The sequence below is a fragment of the Gallus gallus genome, chromosome W (genome assembly GCF_016699485.2).
Source record: "Gallus gallus isolate bGalGal1 chromosome W, bGalGal1.mat.broiler.GRCg7b, whole genome shotgun sequence".
NCBI lineage: Eukaryota > Metazoa > Chordata > Aves > Galliformes > Phasianidae > Gallus > Gallus gallus.
In genome coordinates, this window is record NC_052571.1 from 8,097,803 (window position 1) to 8,125,362 (window position 27,560).

The 27,560-nt window shown below is 47.0% G+C and overlaps 2 protein-coding genes across 13 annotated transcripts in view; one reads left to right on the plus strand and one right to left on the minus strand.

Moving 5' to 3' along the window:
• The window catches only part of NEDD4L (NEDD4 like E3 ubiquitin protein ligase), a 399,166-nt gene extending 390,913 nt beyond the window's left edge, over positions 1-8,253 (minus strand). For all 10 annotated transcript variants that reach the window (XM_046905153.1, XM_046905152.1, XM_025144553.3 and 7 more), the window contains exon 1: positions 7,860-8,253. In XM_046905153.1, the coding sequence (XP_046761109.1) occupies positions 7,860-7,907 (48 nt within the window). In that variant the 5' untranslated portion in view covers positions 7,908-8,253. The remainder of the gene's footprint in view (positions 1-7,859) is intronic.
• Positions 7,894-27,560, plus strand: part of LOC121108214 — a 52,830-nt gene continuing 33,163 nt past the window's right edge. For 2 of the 3 annotated variants that reach the window (XR_006932322.1, XR_006932321.1), the window contains exon 1: positions 7,894-10,078. Coding sequence is in view for 1 of the 3 variants with exons in the window: in XM_040655262.2 (XP_040511196.1) it covers positions 14,060-14,833 (774 nt within the window). In the remaining 2 variants the exon portion in view is untranslated. Of the gene's footprint in view, positions 10,079-12,605; positions 14,948-27,560 lie in introns of those variants that run through there. The other variant, XM_040655262.2, reaches the window with a different exon arrangement.

Sequence of the window (27,560 nt, forward strand, 5' to 3'; positions counted from 1 at the left end):
GCCATCAAATCCACACAGTCCAATACACTCTATTATCCCTTTCCCCCCCCAGCTGAGGGCAGAGCCCCTCTATTGGTTACCTGCAGTAATGGGAGCAATTTCAGTGGTGGTTGATCTGTTTTGTCATTCTCTCACCCATGCTCGTAGTGCAGGAGTGGGTTGGTCATGCCACTTCTTAATGTCTTCTCCATGGTCGTAAGTAGCTCCACAGGGCAGCACGCAACACAAATTTACTGCGGTCATTTGCTCGAGCAGGGGGGCGTTTGCCTTTGGTAGCTGAGTCTTTAATCAGTTTGACCAGCTCCTTCAGCAGATTCTTTTGATCATCCTGGTCTTCATTGAGTGTACCTGATACTGCCACGGGTTCATCATGATTAATCACTAGGGACAATTCCTCCAGCATGCCATCCTGGCTCTTCTCCATTTTATCTAGTCTTTCTGCCATTTGGCAGATAGCTGATATGGAAGCATGGGATGGCGGTAATTTTTGTTCCAAGTTTTGAAGTGTGAGAATCAGTTCAAAAACTGGGGGTCTTCTGTATAGGTCCTTGTATCTATCGAACGTTACTACTAGTTTACTGGCATACCTTTCTGGTGCTGTTCTTGTGAGCTTTCACCATATATCAGGTGTACTCCTCAGTCTCTCGGGATCATGGTCCTGGAAAGGATCATTAGGAACAAACGTGGGTTCATACAGCATTTCCACTATGGCTGTTTCTCACAAATGCTGGATGCCTTTCTCAACAGTATTCCACTTTCTCATCTCAGACTCCAGATCGTCTCTGAAGGGATGTCTTTCCGTCACAGCTAATAACACTTGTTCCCAGAGGGTGGCGACTCCATCCAGACATCTACTAATCCTTTTGTCAATAGATGAGTCTCGGGCAATGTTTCCTAGTTGGTGCGCTTTATTACCATCTAGGGACATGCTACTGGCCCTGTTGTTCCAACACCGAAGCAACCAGGTGACAATAGTTTCATTCGGGTGTCGTATAAACTCCTTTCTCGAGCCTGGGAATTCAGTCATTTTCAGGGGTTGGCAAATACTACTAACAGTGACTACCTCCTCTTCACTCTCCTCTCCATGTCTCTTACTTTTCTCAGTTGTCTTTCTCGGTGGTGGTGGTTTTAAGGAGGGCCCCTCGCCAGGATCTTCCTCTACCTCCTCCACCACTTCTTCTTTCGGTTATTGTGACCAAAGTACAGGACCCGGCACTTGGCCTTGTTAAACCTCATCCCATTCACCTCGGCCCACAGATCCTGCTTAGCTAGATCCCTCTGAAGGGCCTCCCTACCCTCAGGCAGATCAACACCACCTCCCAACTTGGCGTCATCTGCAAACTTACCAAGGGTACACTCAATCCCTTCTTCTAGGTCATCAATAAAGATATTTAACAAGATGGGCCCCAGTACCGACCCCTGGGGGACACCACTTGTAACAGGTCGCCAGCTGGACTTAACTCCATTAACCACTACCCGTTGGGCACAGCCCTAATCGTCCTGGGATGGTTTCAGCCAAGCAAAAATATCCAATTGAAGACTCCAACTGGGATAGTAATAACCCACAACACTGGCAAAATATGAAAGACTGGCGAGATATTGTCATGGTTTTGTAATTTTGCTATTGGTATTCCACATCATAACATCATGGACAAAAGAGAAGAAGAACTACATAGCCCAGAGGACCTCACGGTCAGAGAAGGAAGATGCATCATCTGGTTGCGCGCAGTCTTTTTCACTTTCACTTGTTGCCAGGGAGAGGAGTGGGTGTGCTTCCAAGCCATGCGCCTTCATCAAGTAGGGCTTTCGGTTTCGGAAACTCTCTCACACTCTCTCTCTCTCTCATTTCATTTGATTTATTATATCGTGTCATCTTGCATTCCAACATCATAGTTAGTAAAATAAGTTCTCCTTAGATCGTTGCCGCTGCTCCATTTTTTTTTTTTCGGGACGCCAAGGGGCCTGCGAGCCTACTGCCCCCCTGTCACAGGCACAGATTTATCTAGATAATTCCATGACAGATATAATAATTGCAGGGATTAAGGAGGTAGTACTCAAGTCCCAGAATCTCACCAAGGCATTTGAGATTCAGTAGGGTAGGGATGAATCCCCTTGTGATTTTCCGGAGACTAAGAGTAACTAAAGAGTAGCTTAGAGTAACTAAGGCATGGCTAGATGTGCAGAAAAGGCTTCAGAAGATAGAAAGATGGAGTGAGAGGTCTCTGGAGGAGCTCTTACGAGAGGCTCAGAAAGAGGATGTTAGGAAGGGGGATGAGAAAGAAAAATAAAAGGCTAAGTTGATGTTTTCCACAGTGGAACATATAGTGAAACATAGAATGGGTAATAGGGAAAAGAACACAGAAGGAAGGTCGGGCCCTGGAGGGTGGTGGAGAGAGGAAAGATCCCGAGGATACTGATTGAGGCCCCAGTCAGAGCAAAGTGAGAGGAAATGTTTTAAGTGTGGCAAGCCATGACGCATAAAAAAAAACTGCCCAAAGTGGAAGAGGGAGGAGAAGGTATTAGCTGCTTTATATTCTGAATAGGAGGGTCAGGGGCTCTCAAAAATTTGGTCCGACCAAGAGCCCTTGATAAATATGGAGATGGGACCTGAGAGGAAGGAGATTGTGTTTTTAGATGACACTGGGGCAGCTCGATCAGCACTGGCCCATAAGGTGCCAGTGAAGAGTGAGAACAGGACCCTGCAGTTATAGAGAGCGGGGCCCCAAAGCAAGAAAAGGGAAAGTAGCGTAACCAAGTGGAAATAAGGAGCAAATAGAGATAGTTAAGGAAGAGAGTGTTAGAAAACAAGGGATTCCAAGCACTTTCACAGACACTAGGTCTGGAATAACAGGGAGGATGAAGGCCATAAAGATAAGGACTGGAGAGCTGCTCAAAAACATTTGGCAGGGAGATGATTAGATGTCTACAGGGCAAGCTGAAACCAGTTCAAGGAATGCCCCCCCTTCAGGGTCAAAGTTTGCAGCGAGGAAGACTACGAACCCTCATCATCACACGACCTACTACGCATGCGCAAGGGGGGGAGGGACTGCATGCTAATGGGCTCTCAGGAATGAAATGAATATGTATCTGAATTCCTGTCAGCTATTGATTATGTATTTGTTCGACCTATATCTCCAGCACGCTTTATTCTGACAGTGTGCAAGTTAGGTGGAGAGATCCCCCTTGCACCAGGGTGTACGCGCGTCACCAATAAACACATGCCTGCTCTATATCCTTACTGGCTATAGGGTCTGATTTTCGCACATCAATTTGGCACCCCAGATGGGACCCACTCTGTTCGGCTGCAGGACCAGTTGAGAGAGGGGACACCTTTGGCACGCCCCAAGATTTCTTGGAAGGACTCCCTTCCTCACCCGATCACTGCGGGGACAGACAAGGACCATCCATAGGCGGACCAGGTATGTGTATGGAAAAGGGGGAATCCGTAAGCCGTGAGGACACATCCTACGCAGGGTATGAAGGAGCGTGCCTGCTCCCCCTCCGAGGTACGTGAGCTCACAGGTCAGGTTGCCGGCTAGGGTAGGAAGACTCCTTGGGGAGTTCCTACGAAGGGGACCTGTAAGTCGTACGCGAGGAAAGAGCAACAGCTCTCCCTTAGGTGATTGGTAACAGCAGGGATTTTGTCAAATGATAACGTGGATTCTCCTGGAGATAGTAGTGGCCATTATAGGTTGCATTATTGTTATCACCATCTGCTGAGTGTTCGGTACCGTGTATCTAATCATTTCAGGTCAAGCTGACTTTTGGAAAACTCTTAAAGCTTGCAGCTGATTGACTAATGTTATTAGTGCTATTAAGATTCCAGCTAAAGGACATTGTCAACACTGTGTATTATGTATAAACCATGGTTTTTGTTCTAAATGTCAGAGTGAGTGTGGTGTGAGTGAGACACGTTCCATTCAGGGAATGAGTGTCACCCCGTTTATTTAGTACTGTGTTCCGATTGCAGGGAAGTGTGTAAAGGAAGGTGGACAGGCTTCTGTGAGATCTGTTTCCAAGTGTTTATAACTGAACAATATCCCCATACGGTGTTAAGGGTTGTTTGTGGAAACTTTGAGGAAATTAGGAATGAATAAGAATTTTGTAAACATCACAGGAGGCTCCCAGGGGAAGGAAATCCCCAAACAAACCCCTTTGGGATGCGCATTGGCACATTGGTGGGATATTGCAGGGGAACCTGGAGGCACCCTGAGTAAGAAAGCTTTAATCAAGTATTGCAGTCAATAGTGGTTAATATATAGGTGAGAAGATGATGAGAAGTGGCCTCAGAATGAGACCCTAAACTATAATACCTTCTTACAGTTACTGTTATTCTTAAGGAGGGAAGGTAAATGAAATAACATGAACAGTTTTTATAATTGAGTGCTCTAATCATGAGACTAAGTACTGGGTGTTTATGGAACCTGAAGAACTGTACTGTTTGATTTGTGGGTTCTGAAGGGAATGGGACAAACGGTTTTGATGGTTTAAGTGTAATTGCTAATGGTAAACAGAAGCATGGGTATGTGGAAGTGAAACTGAGGGTATGAATAGTGGACAAAGGAAAAAGGGTTAAAGAGAAAGTGAGTTTATCTGCGCTGGCATGAGAGCAGCCCCCCCCAACCCCCGCACGGTTCCCCTGCAAGCAGTCCTCTCAGAGAGAGAGAGAGAGAGTGCCGGAGTCAGAGACTACTGTTGTAAACAGCGTTACTTGAGAATGGGGGGAGGTGGAGAGGATGGGGCATTGGAAGTGAGAATAGCCTTCATCTGCAGAGATCTAGGAAACCCAAAATTCCAGTGTTAGCACTGGAAGCCTCTGGAGAGGAGGAGGTGAAACTGAAATGTAATGCTAGTTGTTGATGTAATTATGAGAGTTTGGAAAGTGAAAAGTTTGAGAAGGATGCAGGCTGAGGAAGGCAAATATGAGCAAGGTGTAACAGGGATGTAGAACCAAAGAGAGGTGAGCAATATGAAGGAAAAAATGATTGAGGAACAGAGACAATAAGGAAATTGGGAATAACAACAGCTGTTACTGTTACGGTGCTACAGTAGAGCCATAGGACCCAGAGGTCCCTTCAGAAAGTGGTAGAGGGGGGGCCTGGAAGAGCCCATGGAGGGTTCCACCCCTGCTGGACTGCAAGCAGTGTGCAAACTACAGGGAAATGAGACATTGGTGGAGAAATCCAACCGTCTCTGATTGCAAAAGCTGAATAACGGGAACCTGGGAAGTTTACCCTAGCAAATCCACTGGTTAAAATGCAGCTAAGAGAGCAGGAGAAAGAGGTTTATTATCTGGTGGGCACGGGTGCCTCTTACCACCCGTAGATGATTTTGCAACAGCAGTAGGAGCTACTGCCCAACAAGAAAAAAAAGCTGACTGCTGTAGTAAGCGTCTTGTGGGGGCACGGGATGTACGGGACAGGCCTCTCCCTAAGCATAGAGAGACAGTGCTATCGTGCTGACCTTGATGCAGAGAAAACAGGAGAAGAAGGAGGATCAGAAAAGAATGTGGAAACGGACAAATAAGGCACAATGTTATTTGGTATGAACCAATCAGAGTGGGACATGACAGCACGGTTTTGCAGGTAAAAATGTAATATAAGCAGGTTTTAGTAGTGAATAGAGGCCATTTTACCGCTCATCATATTGGTGTCACCTCGGTATATGGCCAAGCCGCAGGCTCCCCTAAGCAACGAACATCACGGTTGCCTGCGAAAGGCAACAGCTGACCTTTTGGGATCAATTCAATATAGGCTGAGAAAATAAGTAGGAATACAAGTAGGACAAGCAGAGTATAAGTAGGAATACTCCAAGAGCAGACAGAGATTTGTTCTAAAAAGCAGCTTCTGCCTGCCTTCTCCATCAAGAATGTCAACTGTTTACAGGCTGGTTTGGCCTAGTTCTGTGACTAGCAGGGCAGAGCGATTTCACAAAATCCACGCCTCCATTAAAGGAAAACGGGGGACCCCAAAATTATTAATAAAAAACAAACAAAAACAAACAGCGGCAACGATCTGAGGAGAAACAAACTAGTTTACTAAATATGGTATTGGAATGCAAGATAACAAGCTATAATACAATGTAATTAGAATTGAAGCAAATAAATCAAATATCATGAGAGAAAGAATATCTGAAAGTTGTAGGCCTTACAGCAGTGCTGAGGCAATACGTATGGTCAGGATGAGCAACAGGAAAGAGAACCAAAGGAAAGAGGGACATCAAGTGACAACCTCTGGCATGGTATCCCAGAGGGCTTTGTGGTCAGAGAGGAGATATGTAGTTGTTCTTTTTTTCCAGACAGGTGGCCAGAACTAGAGCATTAACACTTTAACCCCCAGTGCACTACATGATGTTATGTGAAATACCAGTTACCAAAAATCATAAAACCATGAGAATTCCCTGACCCTTTTTCCACTTTCTCTCACCTATTTTCATTTGTTGTCTCTTGTCACACTTATAGATTACTAGTGTTCTACTCCATCCAGCATCATCACAATCTACAGCCGTACAGAGAACAAACCTTTGGTACTACAACATAATGTTATAACACAATAGAAAGCACAGCAATAATAGCGGAATAACAAAGTCCTAGGATGCAGCAAGGGAGAATATGCTAAAATATAGCAGCTATAGAAACAAAAACAAAGGAAAAAAAAAATACCTGCTTACCCTTGGAAAGCCTCACACAAGCAGGGATCTCCAACAAGATAACTTTGCCTCCACTTCCAACCCTTAAATGAGGTCTGGGAAGGGGTAGAGCCAGGATCCACCCCTTCTGGTCACTCAGGTGCATTGCATACACCTGAGCTCCTCTAGGTTGGCCCTGCCTTCCCACCAGGTGCTCAATCACTGTTTCAGGCCATGACTTGGCATTTCTGCTACACATAGTCATTGCTGTGTTGGGAGGCATGGACCAAAGATGTCAGCAACACACACAGCAGCCACAGCCAGACCTGAGCAGCATGTTCTTTGTCACCCATTTGAGACACAATGGTTTTGTTCCCAAGTTTCCATTTTCGGACTAATGAACACAACCACTCCCAGTGACGTGCTCTGGGATCCTGTGCTGGTACATGGGACCAACCCTGTATTCTCCTCTCTCTGCCTTCATATCTACACACAGCATTTCAAATCACATTGCTCCTATGGCCTCGTGGAGCCCAACTACCAGCTCCCACCTCTAGCAAAACATCCACTCCAGCTAAGGAGGCTCCTTCCATCACAACTGAGCACCATGCTCGGTGGAGCTCCAACAGAACAGGACAGATCACAGCCGAGCAGCGCCTGCAGACAGCAGGTTTGTGCGGTGCCAGAGCCCCACAGCACCGGCCGGCAGCCCTGCGCTCAGCCCAGTTGGGCACCGGTGTTTCTCTCGTTACTGCTCAGTTCTGCAGGAGCACGGCCCGGGCACCGGAATCGCAGCATGGTGACGCGGCTCGTCCCTTTCCTGACGGCTCACAAGGACAACAAAGCAAAAACTGGTCATTAGCCGTGATGTTTAACGCTCACGCCTGATACACCACACGCTTTGTTCGTGCACCTTCAGCCTAGCAACGGTGAAGCCAGACCGCGGAGCTGCCCCCTATCCCCAGCCCCGAGCCAGGAACCCCGAGACGCCGCGCACGCCCTTCGCTTTGTCACGCAGCGCCGCTCGGGGCGTGAATCGGGCCCCGCGGAGAGAGCAGCGGCCCCCCAGCACCACGCATCGCTTTAGGGCAGGGTGGCAGCACTCCGGCCGCTCCCGCTGCTCTCCACACCGGTCCTCAACCTTTGCCCACAACCCACACGGAAGGGGGGGAGGGAATTCCCAGTACCCTGCCCCGCGAGGAAGGAGGATAATGTCCTCCGGCCCGACCCACCTCCTCTTCCGCCAGCCCGTACACAGGCTCCACCGCCGCAGTCGCCATGAAGCTGCCGAAGGGGGACGTCCCGCCAGGCCCGCTCCGCGCGGGGGTTCGGGGGGAGGGGAGCGTGCCGCCGCCCCAGCCCAGGTGCGCCGTCCTCTTCTTCCTTCTCTTTCTCCTCCTGCTGCGGGCGCGGAAGGCGACGGTGGAGCTGAGCGCTGGGGGGAAAGGGCCAGGGCCGGAGCCACCCGCGCTGCTGCCGTGGGGCTAAGCTTGGGCTCACTGTAGCCACACGAACACCACCCGTCCCGCGCTGGGGAGCTCCGGCGGTAGCCAAGGGCGATAGTGAAAGGGCTGAGTAACCCTAATGGCGAAAACGATCTCTTCCGGGCAGATAAAGCCTCGCGTCAGCCCAGCCTAGCCCAGGCCACGCTGCCCCCAGCGGCGGAGGAGGCACGAGCGCCACTCCCACGCGCCGCCGCGTGCGGACACCGGCAGCGGGGACACGGCGCCCCCCTGCGGCGGTGGCGGCAGCGGGGTTGGGGGGGGATGTGGCCGCCCCACGAGGGTTCTCAGCGCCGCACTCGGAGCCTCGCGGTCACAGCCCCCGGGGGGGCGGTGCGTGGCTCTGTGGCGCTCCCGGCAGTTGGGGCCGGGTCCATGGAAAGCAACCCCCGCGCGGGTTTAACAAAGAGAGGATCGTTACTGGAAGATAAGCGAACGGAGCAAAACGTCACTGGGAAGTGACTGCTTCCCCACTTCTCAGGTCCTTCGTTGCTGTGGCTGTGGATGGGTTGTGTGCCCATCTGAGCTCTCAGTCCCAGGTTCACTTTATTTCATTTTTGTGACCCACCACGAGATCAGCAAATGCTGCCCACACATCTCCCAAGCCATGATTGTTGTTCTCCATTTTTTCCACTGCTTCAAATAGTGTTCTTTGAGGAAACAAAACATTCTGGGCACTTGGAGCTGTGTTATGTCTGAGCAGAAGCAAGGCATGCTTTAGCTCTAAATTACTTCCTTATTGGATATCTGCTCCTTCCTTAATTGTCCCTAGGCCCCCCACCGCTGCTGCTCCCACATTTATTATGTCTGTTATCTCTTGGCAAGGTGCAGTGCTGAGCTACAGTTACATGAAAGCTGCTCTCAAACCCATTAATGCTTTCATAGGGCAGCAGTTCCCGCTGTGTCTACATGGACATACACAACGCGTTAGTAACCATGGCAAGCTGATGACGCAGGGAAGGTCCTGTGCTGCCACACCCCAAACGACCATCTGTGCCCCACACCCAATAGTGGCTGTCCTTGTGCCACACACCTGAACATGTCTGTCCCAGCAGGAGGCCCTCATCCACTTGGGCTTCCCCATGTGGGAATGGACTATTGTTTCTGCATAAGAATAAGATAAGAATTTTATTTCATGGTCTCTGCTGTCATCTAGTAATTTATAGGTACGAGGACTGCAGCTCTTGTCTGTCCAGCCATAATTTTTGGTACTAGACAGACAAGACCTGAGTGATAGAAAATTTAAGTAAGAGAAGTTAAATAATTGGCAATACACATGTATAGCTAGCAACAATTTGTTTAGCCTGTATGAATATATATATATATGTAATATTTTGTCGCATGCTCATACACATTGCAAGAATATCCTGCACAGAGATTGATCAAACCAGAGAACAAGTCATGACATGTCCAAGGAAATAAAGCCTGCACGAATAAGCATTGGGAAGACCTGGCACCTCCCCACCTCCCCACCAGTGCTCTTTGTTTAACAAAAGAACCATCCTTCCAACAGAATGAAAGAGGACTTGGAGAGAATCACCATGACTGTGAACCTGGAGTACCCAGCCAATGGAAAAACAGGGGAGGGAGCAAACTTGGGGAAGGCAAGGTACAAAAGCCATAATATTGTTTCCATAAGTGCGCCTGCCAATGCAATTGTGAGTTAAAAATTCTTCACCAGAGATCCCGGCTCCTAAAATTTATCTCAGATGTTTCTGACAACTGGGGGCCTCATTGCAATTCAGGAGTCTCTGGCTGCCACGGACAGGAGATGTGCACCCCGCTGAGTTTAAGCAGCCTTGTCAGGGGCAGTGAGATATCTCCCTGGAACGGCTGACAAGAAACCGAGACTGTATAAAGATATGGATTCCGTGAAAGATTAAAGAAGGGGAGAAGGTACAGACACAGGAATTGATGCATAGACACGGTAACTTTGTGCATAGACCAAGGTAAGAGAATTTAATTCTTGCCTTGGGGGTCGGGTGAGACTTTTGAGTGAGTGCACTTTTACTGTAAAGTGAGCGCGGAGTCCCAGTCTGCAGTTCCATAGTCCCACAAGAGGCGCGGACAGAGACAAACTAAGCATGAGATAAAAAGAGTGAAAGAGAGTCTCGGGGAGTGTCATGGAGTTATCAAGATCAATCTGTGTACGTGACAGGGGGCAGAAGGCCTGCAGGCCTGCCGGCCCAAAAAAAAAGGAAAAGGGAAGAGGGGGAGGGTAGGGAGATGGGAGCTGGGCCCAAGAAACAGAACAGCGTTAACGATCTAAGGCGGAAACTTAATTTTACTAAATATGATATCGGAATGAAAGATAACACAGTATAATACAGTATAATTGGAATTCAGGCTAATAAATCAAATAAAATGAGAGAGTCAGCGTCCAAAACCGAAAACGTTACTTTGAACTGAAGGCGCACGGCTGGGGAGTACACCTACACACTCCCATGCAGCAAAAGAGCGAGAATCCCGTGACTTTCTCCCATGATGTATCTTACCCTCTGAACGCAAAGTATTCTCGGGTATGTAGTTCTTCTCTTCTGAGAACCAGATATCCAGAAAGCTGTCAGTCCACGGAACTGGAGTATTAACTCTTTAATTCCCTGTGCTTTCCATGATGTTATGGTGTGGAATACCGATAACAAGAATCATAAAACCATGATGTTCCATCCCTATTTCTACATCGCTAGATCATGCTTAATGTATATACATATATACAAACAATAATTAAAATGCATTACACACACATATCTATATACCTATATATACAAAGAATTACTGCCTGCACTCCCCCAACATCAAATTCACTTATGATACACATTGAAAATGCCCATCCTTCTGCATCACCCACCAAGGGGACCCAGGTCCCTGGGCAAAAACAGTTCCACAAAGAGGTTTGCCCTTTCCAAAGGGCAGAAAAACCCAAACTGCTTTTCCCAACATGCTCTTTACATGTACTACAGGGACCTTATCTCCCTCTACAGTATGTAGGGAGCTGGCAGGACCATCACGATTGATGAATCCTTGAGTGTTGACCAACCCGATGGCTTCTGCCAAATGCTTCTCCCAATTAATAAATATCCCACCACCCATTGCTTTCAGCATAGTTTTTAACAACCCATTGTATCGTTCAATTTTATCAGAAGCTGGTGCATGATACAGGATATGATAAATCCATTCAATGCCATGATCTTTGGCCCAAGTATTTACAAGAGAATTTTTGAAATGAGTCCAATTATCGGACTCAATTCTTCCAGGAGTGCCAAGTTGCCATAGGACATGTTTCTCAAGACCTAATACGGTGTTTAAGGCGGTAGCATGGGGTACTGCATATGTTTCAAGCCACCCAGTAGTTGCCTCCACCATGATAAGCACATTAACACTTACCAATGTGAGATTGCGGCAAGGTGATATAATCAACCTGCCACGCCTCCCCATATTTATACTTTGGCCATCGCCCTTCCCCCTAACGTGCAGAAATCAGACCCTATAGCCAGTAAGGATATAGAGCAGGCACGTGTTTATTGGTGACGCGCATACACCCTGGTGCAAGGGGAATCGCTCCACCTAACTTTCACACAGTCAGGATAAAGCGTGCTATAGATATAAGTCGAACTAATACATAATCAATAGTTGACAGGAATTCAGATACATATTCATTACATTCCTGAGAGCCCATTAGCATGCAGTCCCTCCCCCCCTTACGCGTTGTCATGGTTTTATGATTTTTGGTTATCAGTATTCCACATCACAACATCATGCAGTGTACTGGGAGCTAAGGAGCAAATGCTTTAGTTCCGGGTACCTGTCTGGAAGAGAAGAAGAACTACGTTCCCCAAGAGCCTTTTCGAGTACTGTTATCATTCCTGCTCAAGGGAACAGATATAAGGGCGCAGGTCATCTGACTTGTCTCTCTTCTCGTCTCGCCGTGTTCCCTGTCGGATCGGCTCGCTACTGCTGCGCCCGACTGCACGCAAGGCTTCAGTATTAGCGTAAGGCCTTTGGCTCTCGGACAATCTTCCTCTCAATTATTGTGGATTTATATTGTATTATAGTGTGTTATCTTACATTCCGATACTATATTTAGTAAATTAGTTTGTTTCTCCTCAGATCGTTGCCGCTGTTTTTAATTATTTTGGGGTCCCCTGTTTCCCTTCCTGGAGGCGCGGATTTTGCGAAATCCCTCCGCCCCACTAATCACGGAACCGGGCCGGACCAGCCCTTAAACCGTTGACATTTTTGGTGGAGAATGCGGGCAAAAGCTGCTTTTTAGCTTTTTAGAACAAATCTCTCTCTGCTCTCGGAGAGCTTCGTTGGGAAAGTTTATCTCTTTCATTGCTGCTCACTGAAAAACTTGACCTTGAAAGTCCAGGCGGACTGCCAATATTCTGAGATATTTTGTAAACTTTGAGTACTGATATTTTGCTTTAGTAAAGAGGAAGGAAAAAAAAAATGATTCTCCTTTCTGTTTTAAACCAGTTTGCAGGGAGAGCTACTAATTTCACAGAACTTGGGATTTTGAAGCGAGTTCCCAGTCTCTCTTGCGAATCCTTTATGGATTGTTTGAATGCTCACCTGACCACGTTGTTAATCTCCCTGAATGCACTGTTTGCCATTGTAATTATTTCACTCAGTATCTGGAATTATCGTATTCTGAAGAAGTCCCCTCCAAAACCAGAGAATACTGAGTGGCAGGGTGTATGGAGAGACTTGGGAGAGACTTTAGAGAGATGGACATGTTCGGTGTCATGGAACTTTACTCCTGAACACCTAAAAGATCCTGAGAGCCTGAACAGATATTTGAGACAGAGATGTTGTGACCTAGGCAGATCTGAGGAGGCACAAATGATTTGGGGCCTGGCTAATGCTTATCGGGCCTTATTTAATACTATCCCAGAGAGGGAAAGAATTCTGGAAATTGAGAGAAGGATTTTCCTAGCCGAGAAGGAGAATCTCTGGGCCGAGCGAAAGGGTTTCCAAGCTGAGAAGGATAATTTCCAGGCTGAGCGAGAGAATCCCCAAGCCGAGAAGAAGAATTTCCGGGCTGAGTGAGAGAATCTCCAAGTCAAGAAGGAGAATCTCCGGGCTGAGCGAGAGAATCTCCAAGCTGAGAAGGAGAATCTCCAGGCTGAGCTAGAGAATCTCCAAGCCGAGAAGGAGAATTTCCGGTCTGAGCGAGACACACTCCAGTTCGAGAGGAACTCCCTCAAGTCCGAACGGGATGTACTCCGATCTGAGCAAGATGCCCTCCAGCACGCACAATTCAGTCTCCAAAGTGAGATAACCAAAATTCAGTCTCATCAAGCCAAGCTCGAATCTGAACTAAGCACTCTCATAATTGAGCGAGATAGACTTCGAGCCGAGCTGGAGACTAAGAGCATCGGGACTGACCAACCTGATCAACCGCAGGAGGCACCAGAATCGATGTCAGTTGCCCCTGTAAGAGGACGGAAAACGAAACGAATTTCCACTCAGAACAGAAGAAAGAAAATGAGGGTGTAGTCGAGGAAGCAGTCAATGTAAGAGAAGAGGAGGAGGGTGAAGTAGAAGAAGCAGGCGATGTAAGAGAAGAGGAGGAAAGAGGTCCAGTGGAGTGGCTCCAAGGAACTGGAGTGCCCATGCCCTCAATAAGACTGCATGCACAAACACCAAGGAGGGCAGGAAGTCCTGAAAGAGCAGGAGGTGAGCAAGACATCGTAACCATTGTGGATAGATCTTTGAAAATGAATGAAATTTGTGGTCTGAGAAAGGACTTGACACGCCACCCCAATGAGCCTATTGTCACCTGGTTACTTTGATGCTGGGACAATGGGGCCAACAGTGTGTGGCTAGATAGCAGAGAAGCTCGTCAGCTTGGTGGCATTGCTAGGGACTCAGCCATTGACAGACGTATTAGCACATGCCAGAACCAGGCCTTCACCCTCTGGAAGCGGATGTTGTTAGCCGTGAGAGACAAACACCCCTTTAAAGATGATCTCATGCCCGAGAAAAGGAAATGGACTGATATGGAAAAAGGCATCCGTTATTTGAGAGAATGTGCCATGGTGGAAATGATGTACAGCCCTGACTTCATCCCTGACGAGCCAGACCAAGAGCATGATCCTGAGAGAGTCCGGTGTACACCAAATATGTGGCGCACATTCACTAAGACTGCACCAGAAAGGTATGCCAGTACATTTGCAGCAATGTATGGCAGAGGTGGAAGAAGACCCCTTATAGATGATCTGGTTAATAGACTCCAAGACTTTGAGTTGCATTTAAATCCTCTGCAAGCTTGTGTTTCAGCCATCACAAGGATAGTTGAAAAGCTAGACAGAATGGAGAGCAAACAAGAAGATATAATAGACGAACTGTCTACCAAACATGATGCTGATGGATCCCTGGTGGACGAGGACCAGAATTCCCAAAACCCTCCACTGGAAGAGCTGATCAACATGGGGTCCTCCCGACCTACATCATCCAACATCTCAGCCATCAAAAGGGGACGTCCTCCTGCTAGAGGAAATGATAACGATAAGCCTATAACACGTCTTGCCTTGTGGCGTTACCTGCGTGACCATGGAGAAGATATGAAGAAGTGGCATAAGAAACCCACTTCTGCACTTCAGGCACGGATAAAAGAATTACAAGACAAATCAACCACCAAGGTGAAGTCCTCCAAAAGGGTGATCGCTCCAGTTGCTGCAGACAACCAAGGTAACAAATAGAGGGGCCCTGCCCCCAGCCAGTAGGGGGAAAGGGATAATAGAGTGTATTGGACTGTGTGGATTAGATGGCCTGGCACATCAGAAACACAGAAATTTAAGGCACTGGTAGACACTGGTGCACAGTGTACGCTAATGCCCTCGAGTCACCAAGGGACAGAATCAATTTATATTCATGGGGTGACTGGGGGTTCCCAAGAGTTGACTATGTTGGAGGCTGAAATAAGTCTCACTGGCAAAGACTGGCAAAAGCATCCTATTGTGACTGGTCCAGGGGCTCCATGTATACTGGGTATTGATTACCTCAGAAGGGGATACTTTAAGAATCCCAAAGGGTATTGATGGGCCTTTGGAATAGCTGCTGTAGACACAGAAGGTGTTAAACAGTTGTCTGCATTGCCTGGCCTATCAGAAGATCCGTCTGTTGTGGGATTGCTACGAGTAAAAGAGCAACAGGTACCGATTGCTACAAAAACGGTACACAGACGGCAGTACCGCACTAACAGGGATTCCTTGCTCCCCATTCATAAGCTGATTCGTCAACTAGAGAGTCAAGGAGTGATCAGCAGAACCCATTCACCTTTTAACAGCCCCATATGGCCAGTGCGTAAAGCCAGTGGAGAATGGAGGCTGACGGTAGACTACCGCGGCCTGAATGAAGTCACACCCCCGCTGAGTGCTGCTGTGCCGGACATGTTAGAACTCCAATATGAACTGGAGTCAAAAGCAGCCAAGTGGTATGCCAACATTGACATTGCTAATGCTTTCTTTTCCATTCCATTGGCCACGGAATGTAGGCCACAGTTTGCTTTCACCTGGAGGGGCGTTCAGTATACCTGGAATCGTTTGCCCCAGAGGTGGAAACACAGCCCAACAATTTGCCATGGGTTGATTGAAGCTGCACTGGAACAGGGAGGTGCTCCTGAGCACTTACAGTACATTGACGATATTTCTGTGTGGGGCAATACAGCAAGTGAAGTTTTTGAGAAGGGAGAGCAAGTAATCCAAATTCTTCTTAGTGCTGGTTTCGCTATTAAGCGAAGCAAAGTGAAAGGACCTGCCCAGGAGATTCAGTTCCTAGGTATAAAGTGGCAAGATGGACGTCGTCACATCCCAATGGATGTGGTGGACAAAATCACTGCCATGTCTCCGCCCAATAATAAGAAAGAGACACAGTCTTTTCTGGGCATAGTGGGCTTTTGGAGAATGCATGTTCCAAACTATAGCCTCATTGTAAGCCCCCTTTATCAAGTGACACGGAAGAAGAATGATTTCACATGGGGTCCTGAACAGCAGCAGGCTTTTGAGCAGATTAAGCAGGAGATAGCCCGTGCTGTGGCCCTGGGGCCAGTACGGACGGAACAGGATGTAAAGAACATCCTCTATACTGCTGCTGGAGAGAAAGGTCCCACCTGGAGTTTGTGGCAAAGAGCCTCAGGAGAGACCCGAGGCCGACCCCTGGGATTCTGGAGTCGGGCCTACAGGGGGTCTGAAGAGCACTACACTCCAACTGAAAAGGAGATCTTAGCTGCATTTGAGGGGGTTCGAGCTGCTTCTGAAGTAGTTGGTACTGAAACGCAGCTCCATCTAGCACCTCGATTGCCAGTGTTGAACTGGATGTTCCAAGGGAAAGCTTCCCTCTACCCATCATGCTACTGATGCCACTTGGAGTAAGTGGATTGCGCTGATTACGCAACGGGCTCGGATGAGGAACCTCAGTCGTCCAGGAATCTTAGAGGTGATCATGGACTGGCCTGAAGGTAAAAAGTTTGAAACACCACCAGGAGAGGAGGTATCACGTGCTACAGAAGCCCCACCATACAATGAACTACCAGAAAATGAAAAGAAATATGCCCTGTTCACAGATGGATCGTGTCGTATTGTGGGGAAGCATCGCAGATGGAAAGCTGCTGTGTGGAGCCCCGTGCGACAAGTTGCAGAGGCCACTGAAGGTAAAGGAGAATCAAGTCAGTTCGCAGAGGTAAAGGCTATTCAACTGGCCTTAGACGGTGCTGAACGGGAGAGGTGGCCAGTGCTTTATCTTTATACTGACTCATGGATGGTGGCAAATGCCTTATGGGGGTGGTTACAGCAGTGGGAGCAAAATAACTGGCAAGGGAGGGGTAAACCTGTTTGGGCTGCTGAACTGTGGAAAGACATTGCTGCACGAATAAAGAATATGGTTGTAAAGGTGCGCCATGTAGATGCTCATGTGCCCAAGAATCGGGCTACTGAAGAACAACAAAACAACCATCAGGTAGATCGAGCTGCCAAAGTTGAGGTGGCTCAAATAGACTTGGACTGGCAGAACAAGAGTGAATTATTTCTAGCTCGGTGGGCCCATGAAACTTCGGGTCATCAAGGAAGAGATGTAACATATAAATGGGCTAGAGACCGAGGGGTGGACTTAACTATGGACACTATTGCATAGGTTATTCATGACTGTGACACACGCGTCACAATTAAACAAGCTAAGAGGATGAAACCTCTCTGGGAGGAAGGACGATGGCAAAAGTATAAATATAGGGAGGCATGGCAGGTTGATTATATCACCCTGCCAAGATCTCGCAATGGTAAGCGTTATGTGCTTACAATGGTGGAAGCAACCACTGGGTGGCTTGAAACATATGCAGTACCCCATGCTACCGCCCGAAACACCATATTAGGACTGGAGAAACAAGTTCTCTGGCGACATGGTACCCCAGAGAGAATCGAATCAGATAATGGGACTCATTTCAAAAATTCCCTTGTAAATACTTGGGCCAAAGATCATGGCATTGAGTGGATTTATCATATCCCCTATCACGCACCAGCTTCTGGTAAAATTGAACAATACAATGGGTTGTTAAAAACCATGTTGAAAGCAATGGGTGGTGAAACATTTAAGCACTGGGAGAAGCGTTTGACCGAAGCCACCTGGTTGGTGAATACTCGAGGATCTATCAATCGTGATGGTCCTGCCAGCTCCCTACATACTCTAAAGGGAGATAAGGTCCCTGTAATACATGTAAAGAGCATGTTGGGAAAAGCAGTTTGGGTCCTTCCAGCTTCAGGGAAGGGCAAACCTCTTTGTGGAACTGTTTTTGCCCAGGGACCTGGGTGCACTTGGTGGGTGATGCAGAAAAATGGAGATGTTCATTGTGTGCCACAAGGGAATTTGATGATGGGAGAGCGGAATCAGTAATTCCAAGTATATTTACATGTGTTCAGTGTTTGATAATAATTATGTTTGTTTGTATATATATATTAAGCATGCTGTAATGATGTAGAACTAGGGGTGGAATGTCATGGTTTTATGATTTTTGGTTATCAGTATTCCACATCACAACATCATGCAGTGTACTGGGAGCTAAGGAGCAAATGCTTTAGTTCCGGGTACCTGTCTGGAAGAGAAGAAGAACTACGTTCCCCAAGAGCCTTTTCGAGTACTGTTATCATTCCTGCTCAAGGGAACAGATATAAGGGCGCAGGTCATCTGACTTGTCTCTCTTCTCGTCTCGCCGTGTTCCCTGTCGGATCGGCTCGCTACTGCTGCGCCCGACTGCACGCAAGGCTTCAGTATTAGCGTAAGGCCTTTGGCTCTCGGACAATCTTCCTCTCAATTATTGTGGATTTATATTGTATTATAGTGTGTTATCTTACATTCCGATACTATATTTAGTAAATTAGTTTGTTTCTCCTCAGATCGTTGCCGCTGTTTTTAATTATTTTGGGGTCCCCTGTTTCCCTTCCTGGAGGCGGGGATTTTGCGAAATCCCTCCACCCCACTAGTCGCGGAACCGGGCCGGACCAGCCCTTAAACCGTTGACACGCGTGCGTAGTAGGTCGTGATGATGAAGGCTCATAGTCTTCCTCGCAAAGGCTCGTAGTTTTCCTCGCTGCAAACTTCTGACCCCCAAGGGAGGGCGTCCCCTGAACTGGTTTCATCTTGCCCTGTAGACATCTAATCACCTCCCTGCCAAATGGTTTCAAGCTGCTCTCCAGTCCTTATCTTTATGGCCTTCATCCCCCTTGTTATTCCAGACCTAGTGTCTGTGAAAGTGCTTGGAATCCCTTGTTTTCTAACACTCTCTACATAAACAATCTCTATTTGCTCCTTATTTCTACTTTGTGAAGTTACTTTCCCTTTTCTTGCTGTGAGGCCCTTCTCTCTATAACTGCAGGGTCCTCTTCTCACTCTTCAATTCCCCCCTTTTCTATAATCAAGCAGGACTTCTACCTGCTAGATCATTGTTATTCTGTTCTACATGTCCCAGAATAGGCACCACTTTCCAGCTTTTGCCTCAGCTCATGTCTCTTCCAGATCTCGTAGTCTTTTCTAGTATTCTGGCACAGGCAGGCAGAGCATCTCATGATTACACAGGTAAAGCCTACCAACACCACCAAGATGATGCAGGCTAGGAAGAGCTGCTTTAACCATCCTAGATTCAGTAGACAGCTAGAAAGCAAGTTCCATAAATCTCCTTCCCAGCTGTTGTCATCCTGGCTTGCCCTATGCAGGACTTTCATCTGTTCCCAAATTTTCCTTAAATCTGTCACGATTCTTAAATCCTTATTGATGTAAGCACAGCAACTCTGATTTATTATTGTACATACCCCTCCTTCCTTGGCTGTTAATAGTTCTAGTGCCATCCTATTTTGGAGTACTACATTGGATAAAGTGGATACCTCTTCTTGGATCGCTCGTAATGCATCTGTTGTAGCATTCTCCACGATTTCCAGAGTTGCAGAGATATTTACTATAGCTTCTTCTAGCTGGGCAACTCCTAGAGCTGGGATAAGGGCTCTCAGAAAGCTGTGTTATCCCTTGTTATATATAGCTAGGGGGTTGTATGAACGCTTAGTTTGAATCCAAGGAGTCCTCAGGAGTCCCTGAGGGATACCCTCATGCACCGTGGTCTGGGGTATTAAGTATCCTGCAGTGCAAGTCCCTGTCCAATTTAAAGGTAACGCTTTCCCTGCCCCCCTTTTCTTGGGAGTTTCGAGAAATCAATTTGTCATTGTTGCCCTGGAAGGTTCCCTTTCCCAATAGGCCCACTTGTACCCTGTTCCTGGTACTAGGATCGTACTTTGTAATGTCTGTTTGCCCAATACATTTTCTTATACTCACTGAGAACCAATTTCCATAGGGCAAAACAACGTGTCCATCTGTCAGCCTGCTCTCTTCCCTTCTAAATCATTAATTAGATTGCTATCCTCTTTAAAATATTTTACAGGTTCTGACTCAGGTTCAGAAATTTTAAGTTTACCGTCTGGAATTAAAGCCCTCTTCAACTACCTGTTCTGCCACCTGATCCACCATCTTATTTCCAGTTTCCTGTACAGTGTTACCTTTCTGATGTTCTTTACAATGTATAATAGCCACGTTCTTTGGTAGATTTGCATCATGCTGTTTTTCCTTGTGTATGAGCATTCCTTGCTCTTTTCAGATGGTGCTATGAGCGTGTAGCATCCCAAATACATAATTAGCATATGTCCATATATTTCAGGCTCTTGTCAGGGCAACTATTTCAGCCTTCTGAGAGAAAGTCCCCACAGGTAATGGTTGTACTTCGATTACCTTGTCAGTAGCAGTTACTGCATATTCTGCCTTACGGTTTCCTTGTCTCACAAAACTGCTTCCATCAGTAAACCAGGTGTCTTCTGTATCTTCCAAGGATTTGTCTTTCAGGGCTGACTGGCAACAGTCCGTAGCTTCAGTTGTTTCAAAGCAGTCATTAAATGCTGGTTCTCCAGGAGTTCCGCTAAGGAAAGATGCTGGGTTGACAATATTAGTTACAGTTATTCCCACATCATCCTGCTGTACCAGGATGGCCTGGTATTTCAGGAACCTCTGGGGGTGAGAGCCAATGCGCCCCTTTTACCTCCAATACAGTAGACACTGTATGAGATATTAAAACTGTTATTCTTTGGCCTAGCGTAGATTTACTGGCTTCATGATTATTGAGCACTAGTGTAGCCGCCTCCATCAACCACTCTGGCTATCTCTTACTTACTTCATCAAGGGGCTTTACCAACAGTCTGTAGCCGTGTATCCACACTTGGCACCCTCCTGTCTTTCCTGAGAATGTACGGAGTTTCTTGGCACTTTGTGGCTCAGGGGTTTTAGCAGATGGCTTCTTTCCTGGCAGTCCATAAGGTTCTAAGCCCAGCTGTAATCTCCTATCCCAGATACATCACTTGCCGTTGAGTAATTTGTGCCTTCTGTTGAGAAACTTGATAATCATTTAAACAAAGAAATTCAGCACACTCATAGTCCATTGCACACAGTCCTCTTTGTTTCTGTGGCATACACATGCTGCAGTAAAGTTCCACCGTGGGATGGAGGAACTCAAATTTCAGGCTCACGAGCTGACCAGTTCTCAAAAATCATTGGGCTGTTCTCACAACCCTGGGTAACACTGTCCAAGTTAACTGAGTCTTTTTTTTGTCCCATATTGGGGTTCTCCTATTCAATGGCAAATATCCTTAGGCTTCCTTTGGCCAAACCAGGCTGAAAAGGCATCCTTCAAATCCAGAAGGTAAACTCCACCTACTCATTCCCTAACTTAGTTACTAAAGTGTATACATTTGCCACTACCGAGTATATACATTCAACAGTTCTATTACTTGCCCACAAATCTTATACTAAACTAGAGCACTTGCTATCCAGTTTTTCATCAGCAAGATTGGAGTACTGTATTTGGATTCACACTCAATTAGTAATCCAAAATTATCTATTATTTCTTTTATCCTTCTACAATTGCATATCCTCAAGGGCACTGCTTTACTCTGAACTGGGCTAGCTCTAGGACTTGCTTTTACCTTAGGGCTGCATTTTGGCTCTACCAGGCATCCCTGGTACCCACACTCCTAAGCATACTTTATTTAAGATTTCTGCAACTTCTGGGAGTACAACATTGTTTTTCCCAGTTTGTGTTAAAGCCAGACTTACAATTTTCAATCAGTTAATATTGTTTGACCCTTAGCTCCAGTTTTATTGAATTTAATCTCTGCATTCATTTGTTCTAATAAGTCTTTACCTTTTAACAGAGTAACGGTTTTGGACAAGGTGGCATGTACAAGAATTTATGTATTCCTACTTATTTTCTCAGCCTATATTGACTTGATCCCAAAAGGTCAGGTTTTTTCTTGTTGGGCAGTAGCTCCTACTGCTGTTGCAAAATCATCTACGGGTGGTAAGAGGCACCCGTGCCCACCAGATAATAAACCTCTTTCTCCTGCTCTCTTAGCTGCATTTTAACCAGTGGATTTGCTAGGGTAAACTTCCCAGGTTCCCGTTATTCAGCTTTTGCAATCAGAGACGGTTGGATTTCTCCACCAATGTCTCATTTCCCTGTAGTTTGCACACTGCTTGCAGTCCAGCAGGGGTGGAACCCTCCATGGGCTCTTCCAGGCCCCCCCTCTACCACTTTCTGAAGGGACCTCTGGGTCCTATGGCTCTACTGTAGCACCGTAACAGTAACAGCTGTTGTTATTCCCAATTTCCTTATTGTCTCTGTTCCTCAATCATTTTTTCCTTCATATTGCTCACCTCTCTTTGGTTCTACATCCCTGTTACACCTTGCTCATATTTGCCTTCCTCAGCCTGCATCCTTCTCAAACTTTTCACTTTCCAAACTCTCATAATTACATCAACAACTAGCATTACATTTCAGTTTCACCTCCTCCTCTCCAGAGGCTTCCAGTGCTAACACTGGAATTTTGGGTTTCCTAGATCTCTGCAGATGAAGGCTATTCTCACTTCCAATGCCCCATCCTCTCCACCTCCCCCCATTCTCAAGTAACGCTGTTTACAACAGTAGTCTCTGACTCCGGCACTCTCTCTCTCTCTCTCTGAGAGGACTGCTTGCAGGGGAACCGTGCGGGGGTTGGGGGGGGCTGCTCTCATGCCAGCGCAGATAAACTCACTTTCTCTTTAACCCTTTTTCCTTTGTCCACTATTCATACCCTCAGTTTCACTTCCACATACCCATGCTTCTGTTTACCATTAGCAATTACACTTAAACCATCAAAACCGTTTGTCCCATTCCCTTCAGAACCCACAAATCAAACAATACAGTTCTTCAGGTTCCATAAACACCCAGTACTTAGTCTCATGATTAGAGCACTCAGTTATAAAAACTGTTCATGTTATTTCATTTACCTTCCCTCCTTAAGAATAACAGTAACTGTAAGAAGGTATTATAGTTTAGGGTCCCATTCTGAGGCCACTTCTCATCATCTTCTCACCTATATATTAACCACTATTGACTGCAATACTTGATTAAAGCTTTCTTACTCAGGGTGCCTCCAGGTTCCCCTGCAATATCCCACCAATGTGCCAATGCGCATCCCAAAGGGGTTTGTTTGGGGATTTCCTTCCCCTGGGAGCCTCCTGTGATGTTTACAAAATTCTTATTCATTCCTAATTTCCTCAAAGTTTCCACAAACAACCCTTAACACCGTATGGGGATATTGTTCAGTTATAAACACTTGGAAACAGATCTCACAGAAGCCTGTCCACCTTCCTTTACACACTTCCCCGCAATCGGAACACAGTACTACCTAAACGGACTGACACTCACTCCCTGAATGGAACATGTCTCACTCACACCAAACTCGCTCTGACATTTAGAACAGAAACCATGGTTTATACATAATACACAGTGCGGACGATGTCCTTTAGCTGGAATCTTAATAACGCTAGTACATTAGTCGATCAGTTGCAAGCTTTAAGATTTTTCCGAAAGTCAGCTTGACCTGAAATGATTAGATACACGGTACCGAACACTCAGCAGATGGTGATAACAATAATACAACCTATAATGGCCACTACTATCTCCAGGAGAATCCACGTTATCATTTGACAAAATCCCTGCTGTTACCAATCACCTAAGGGAGAGCTGTTGCTCTTTCCTCGCGTACGACTTACAGGTCCCCTTCGTAGGAACTCCCCAAGGAGCCTTCCTACCCTAGCCGACAACCTGACTGTTGCCTTTCGCAGGCAACCGTGATGTTCGTTGCTTAGGGGAGCCTGCGGCTTGGCCATATACCGAGGTGACACCAATATGATGAGCGGTAAAATGGCCCTTATTCACTACTAAACACAACTTATATTACATTTTTACCTACAAAACCGTGCTGTCATGTCCCACTCTGATTGGTTCATACCAGACAACACCGTGCCCTATTTGGCCGCCTCCACATTCTTTTCTCATTCTTCTTCTTCTCCTGTTTTCTCTGCATCAAGGTCAGCACGATAGCACTGTCTCTCTATGCTTAGGGAGAGGCCTGTCCCGTACATCCCGTGCCCCCGCAAGACGCCTACTACAACATCTCCCCCTCCCTAAGCTAAATACTACTTAGATACACGCCTAACCCGTACATCGCGAAGCAGCGCAAAACGCCTAATCCTAAATATATTTCAGCACACTATTCCTACTACTTTCTACAAATCTTAAGCAAACATCAGAGCAACAGGGAATCCTTTCCCGTGCTCGGCCAAGCCTTGCCCCGTTACAGCATGAACGCAACAACCTAAAGCCCTCTATAATTTTTCACGCAGTCCATGATACTCAATCTGATAGTCAAAAGTCTTGTCCATAATTCGCTGAAGGCAGTTCTACAAGCATCCTGCAAAGCGTGGAAGACAGATTAGAATACACACAAAGATTGCAAACCCTATCGCGAAAACCTTAAGCAATTGCTTTAACCATGAACCCGTTCCCCCAAACAGTCTGCTCAGCCAGTTTCCAAAGGGATCACTTTCTTCCTTAATCTTCTGCAGATGTTCTTGCGTCCATTGTAGTTGTTTGCAACACGCTGTAATCGCCAGGGACACCATAAACATCGGCAACATCGGAAGTGTCAGCGTTGCAGGTGTAGTGCTCCTCTTGATGAATGGTTCTTGATCCCATCGTCTGTCCCTCAGTTGTTCTGTCCCGTACATCCCGTGCCCCCGCAAGATGCCTACTACAACACCTGACCTGTGAGCTCACGTACCTCGGAGGGGGAGCAGGCACGCTCCTTCATACCCTGCGTAGGATATCTCCTCACGCCTTATGGGTTCCCCCTTTTCTATACACATACCTGGTCCGCCTATGGATGGTCCTTGTCTGTCCCTGCAGTGATCGGGTGAGGAAGGGAGTCCTTCCAAGAAATCTCGGGGTGCGCCAAAGGTGTCCCCTCTCTCAGCCGGTCCTGTAGCCGAACAGAGTGGGTCCCATCTGGGGTGCCAAATTGATGTGCGAAAATCAGACCCTATAGCCAGTAAGGATATAGAGCAGGCATGTGTTTATTGGTGACGCGTGTACACCCTGGTGCAAGGGGGATCACTCCACCTAACTTGCACACCGTCAGGATAAAGCGTGCTATAGATATAGGTCGAACAAATACATAATCAACAGCTGACAGGAATTCAGATACATATTCATTTCATTCCTGAGAGCCCATTAGCATGCAGTCCCTCCCCCCCTTGCGCATGCGTAGTAGGTCGTGTGATGATGAGGGTTCGTAGTCTTCCTCGCTGCAAACTTTGACCCTGAAGGGGGGGCATTCCTTGAACTGGTTTCAGCTTGCCCTGTAGACATCTAATCACCTCCCTGCCAAATGTTTCTGAGCAGCTCTCCAGTCCTTATCTTTATGGCCTTCATCCTCCCTGTTATTCCAGACCTAGTGTCTGTGAAAGTGCTTGGAATCCCTTGTTTTCTAACACTTCCTTTATAAACATACAAAAAATACATTTGCCCCTTATTTCTACTTTGTGAAGCTACTTTCCCTTTTCTTGCTTTGAGGCCCTTCTCTCTATAACTGCAGGGTCCTGTTCTCACTCTTCACCCCTTGAGAGGTTTCATCCTCTTGGCTTGTTTAATTGTGGCGCGTGTGTCACAGTCATGAATAACCTATGCAATAGCGTCCATAGTTAAGTCCACCCCTCGGTCTCTAGCCCACTTATATGTTGCATCCCTTCCTTGATGGCCTTAAGTCTCATGGACTCACCAAGCTAGAAGTAATACACTCTTGTGTTGCCAATCCAAGTCTGTTTGTGCCACCTCAGTTCTGGCAGATTGATCTACCTGATGGTTATTTTGTTGTTCTTCAGTAGCCCGATTCTTGGGCACATGAGCATCTACATGGCGCGCCTTTACAACCGGATTCTATATACGGGCAGCAATGTTCTTCCACAGTTCAGCAGCCCAAACAGGTTTACCACTCCGCTGCCAGTTATTTTGCTGCCACTGCTGTTACCACCCCCAGAAGGCATTCGCCACCATCCATGAGTCAGTATAAAGATAAAGCACTGGCCACTACTCCCGTTCAGCGACATCTAAGGCCAGCTGGACTGCCTTTGCCCCTGCAAATTGGTTTGATCCTCCTATTCCTTCAGTGGCCTCTGCAACTTGTCGTGTGGGGCTCCACACAGCAGCTTTCCATCTGCCATGCTTCCCCACAATATGACACGATCCATCTGTGAACAGGGCATATTTCTTTTCATTTTCTGGTAGTTTATTGTATGGTGGGGCTTCTGTAGCACGTGATACCTCCTCTCCTGGTGACGTTCAAACTTTTTGCCTTCAGGCCAGCCCATGATCACCTCTAGGATTCCTGGACTACTGAGGTTCCCCATTCGAGCTCGTTGTGTAATCAGTGCAATCCACTTGCTCCAAGTGGCATGAGTGGCGTGATGGGTGGAGGGAATCTTTCCTTTAAACATCCAGTTCAGCACTGGCAGTCGAGGTGCCAGGAGGAGCTGCGTCTCAGTGCCAATTACTTCAGAAGCAGCCCTAACCCCCTCATATGCGGCTAATATCTCCTTTTCAGTGGGAGTGTAGCCCTCTTCCGACCCCCTGTACGCTCGACTCCAGAATCCCAGGGGTTGACCATGGGTCTCTCCTGAGGTTCTTTGTCACAAACTCCAGGTGGGACCTTTCTCTCCAGCAACAGTGTAGAGGATGTTCTTTACATTCTCTCCAGTACGTACTGGCCCCAGGGCCACGGCTCGGGTGATTTCCTGTTTCATCTGCTCAATAGCCTGGTGCTGCTCAACATCCCACTCATAATTATACTTCTTCCGCATCACCTGATAAAAGGGCTTACAATGAGGCTATAGTTTGGAACATGCATTCTCCAAAAGCCCACTATGCCCAGAAAAGACTGTGTCTCTTTCTTATTAGTGGATGGAGACATGGCAGTGATTTTGATGATCACATGCGTCGGGATGTGATGATGTCCATCTTGCCACTTTAAACCTAGGAACTGAATTTCCTGTGCAGGTTCTTTCACTTTGCTTTGCTTAATAGCAAAACCAGCACGCAGAAGGATCTGGATTATTTGCTCTCTTTTCTCAAAAACTTCCCTCACTGTGTTTCCCCACACAGTAATGTCATCAATGTACTGTAAGTGCTCAGGAGCACCGCCCTGTTCCAGTGCAGCTTGGATCAACCCATGGCAAATTGTTGGGCTGTGTTTCCACCCCTGGGGCAAACGATTCCAGGTATACTGAACGCCCTTCCAGGTGAAAGCAAACTGTGGCCTACATTCCATGGCCAGTGGAATGGAAAAGAAGGCATTAGCAATGTCAGTGGTGGCATACCACTTGGCTGCTTTTGACTCCAGTTCATATTGGAGTTCTAACATGTCCAGCACAGCAGCACTCAGTGGGGGTGTGACTTCATTCAGGCCACGGCAGTCTACCGTCAGCCTCCATTCTCCACTGGCTTTACGCACTGGCCATATGGGGCTGTGAAAA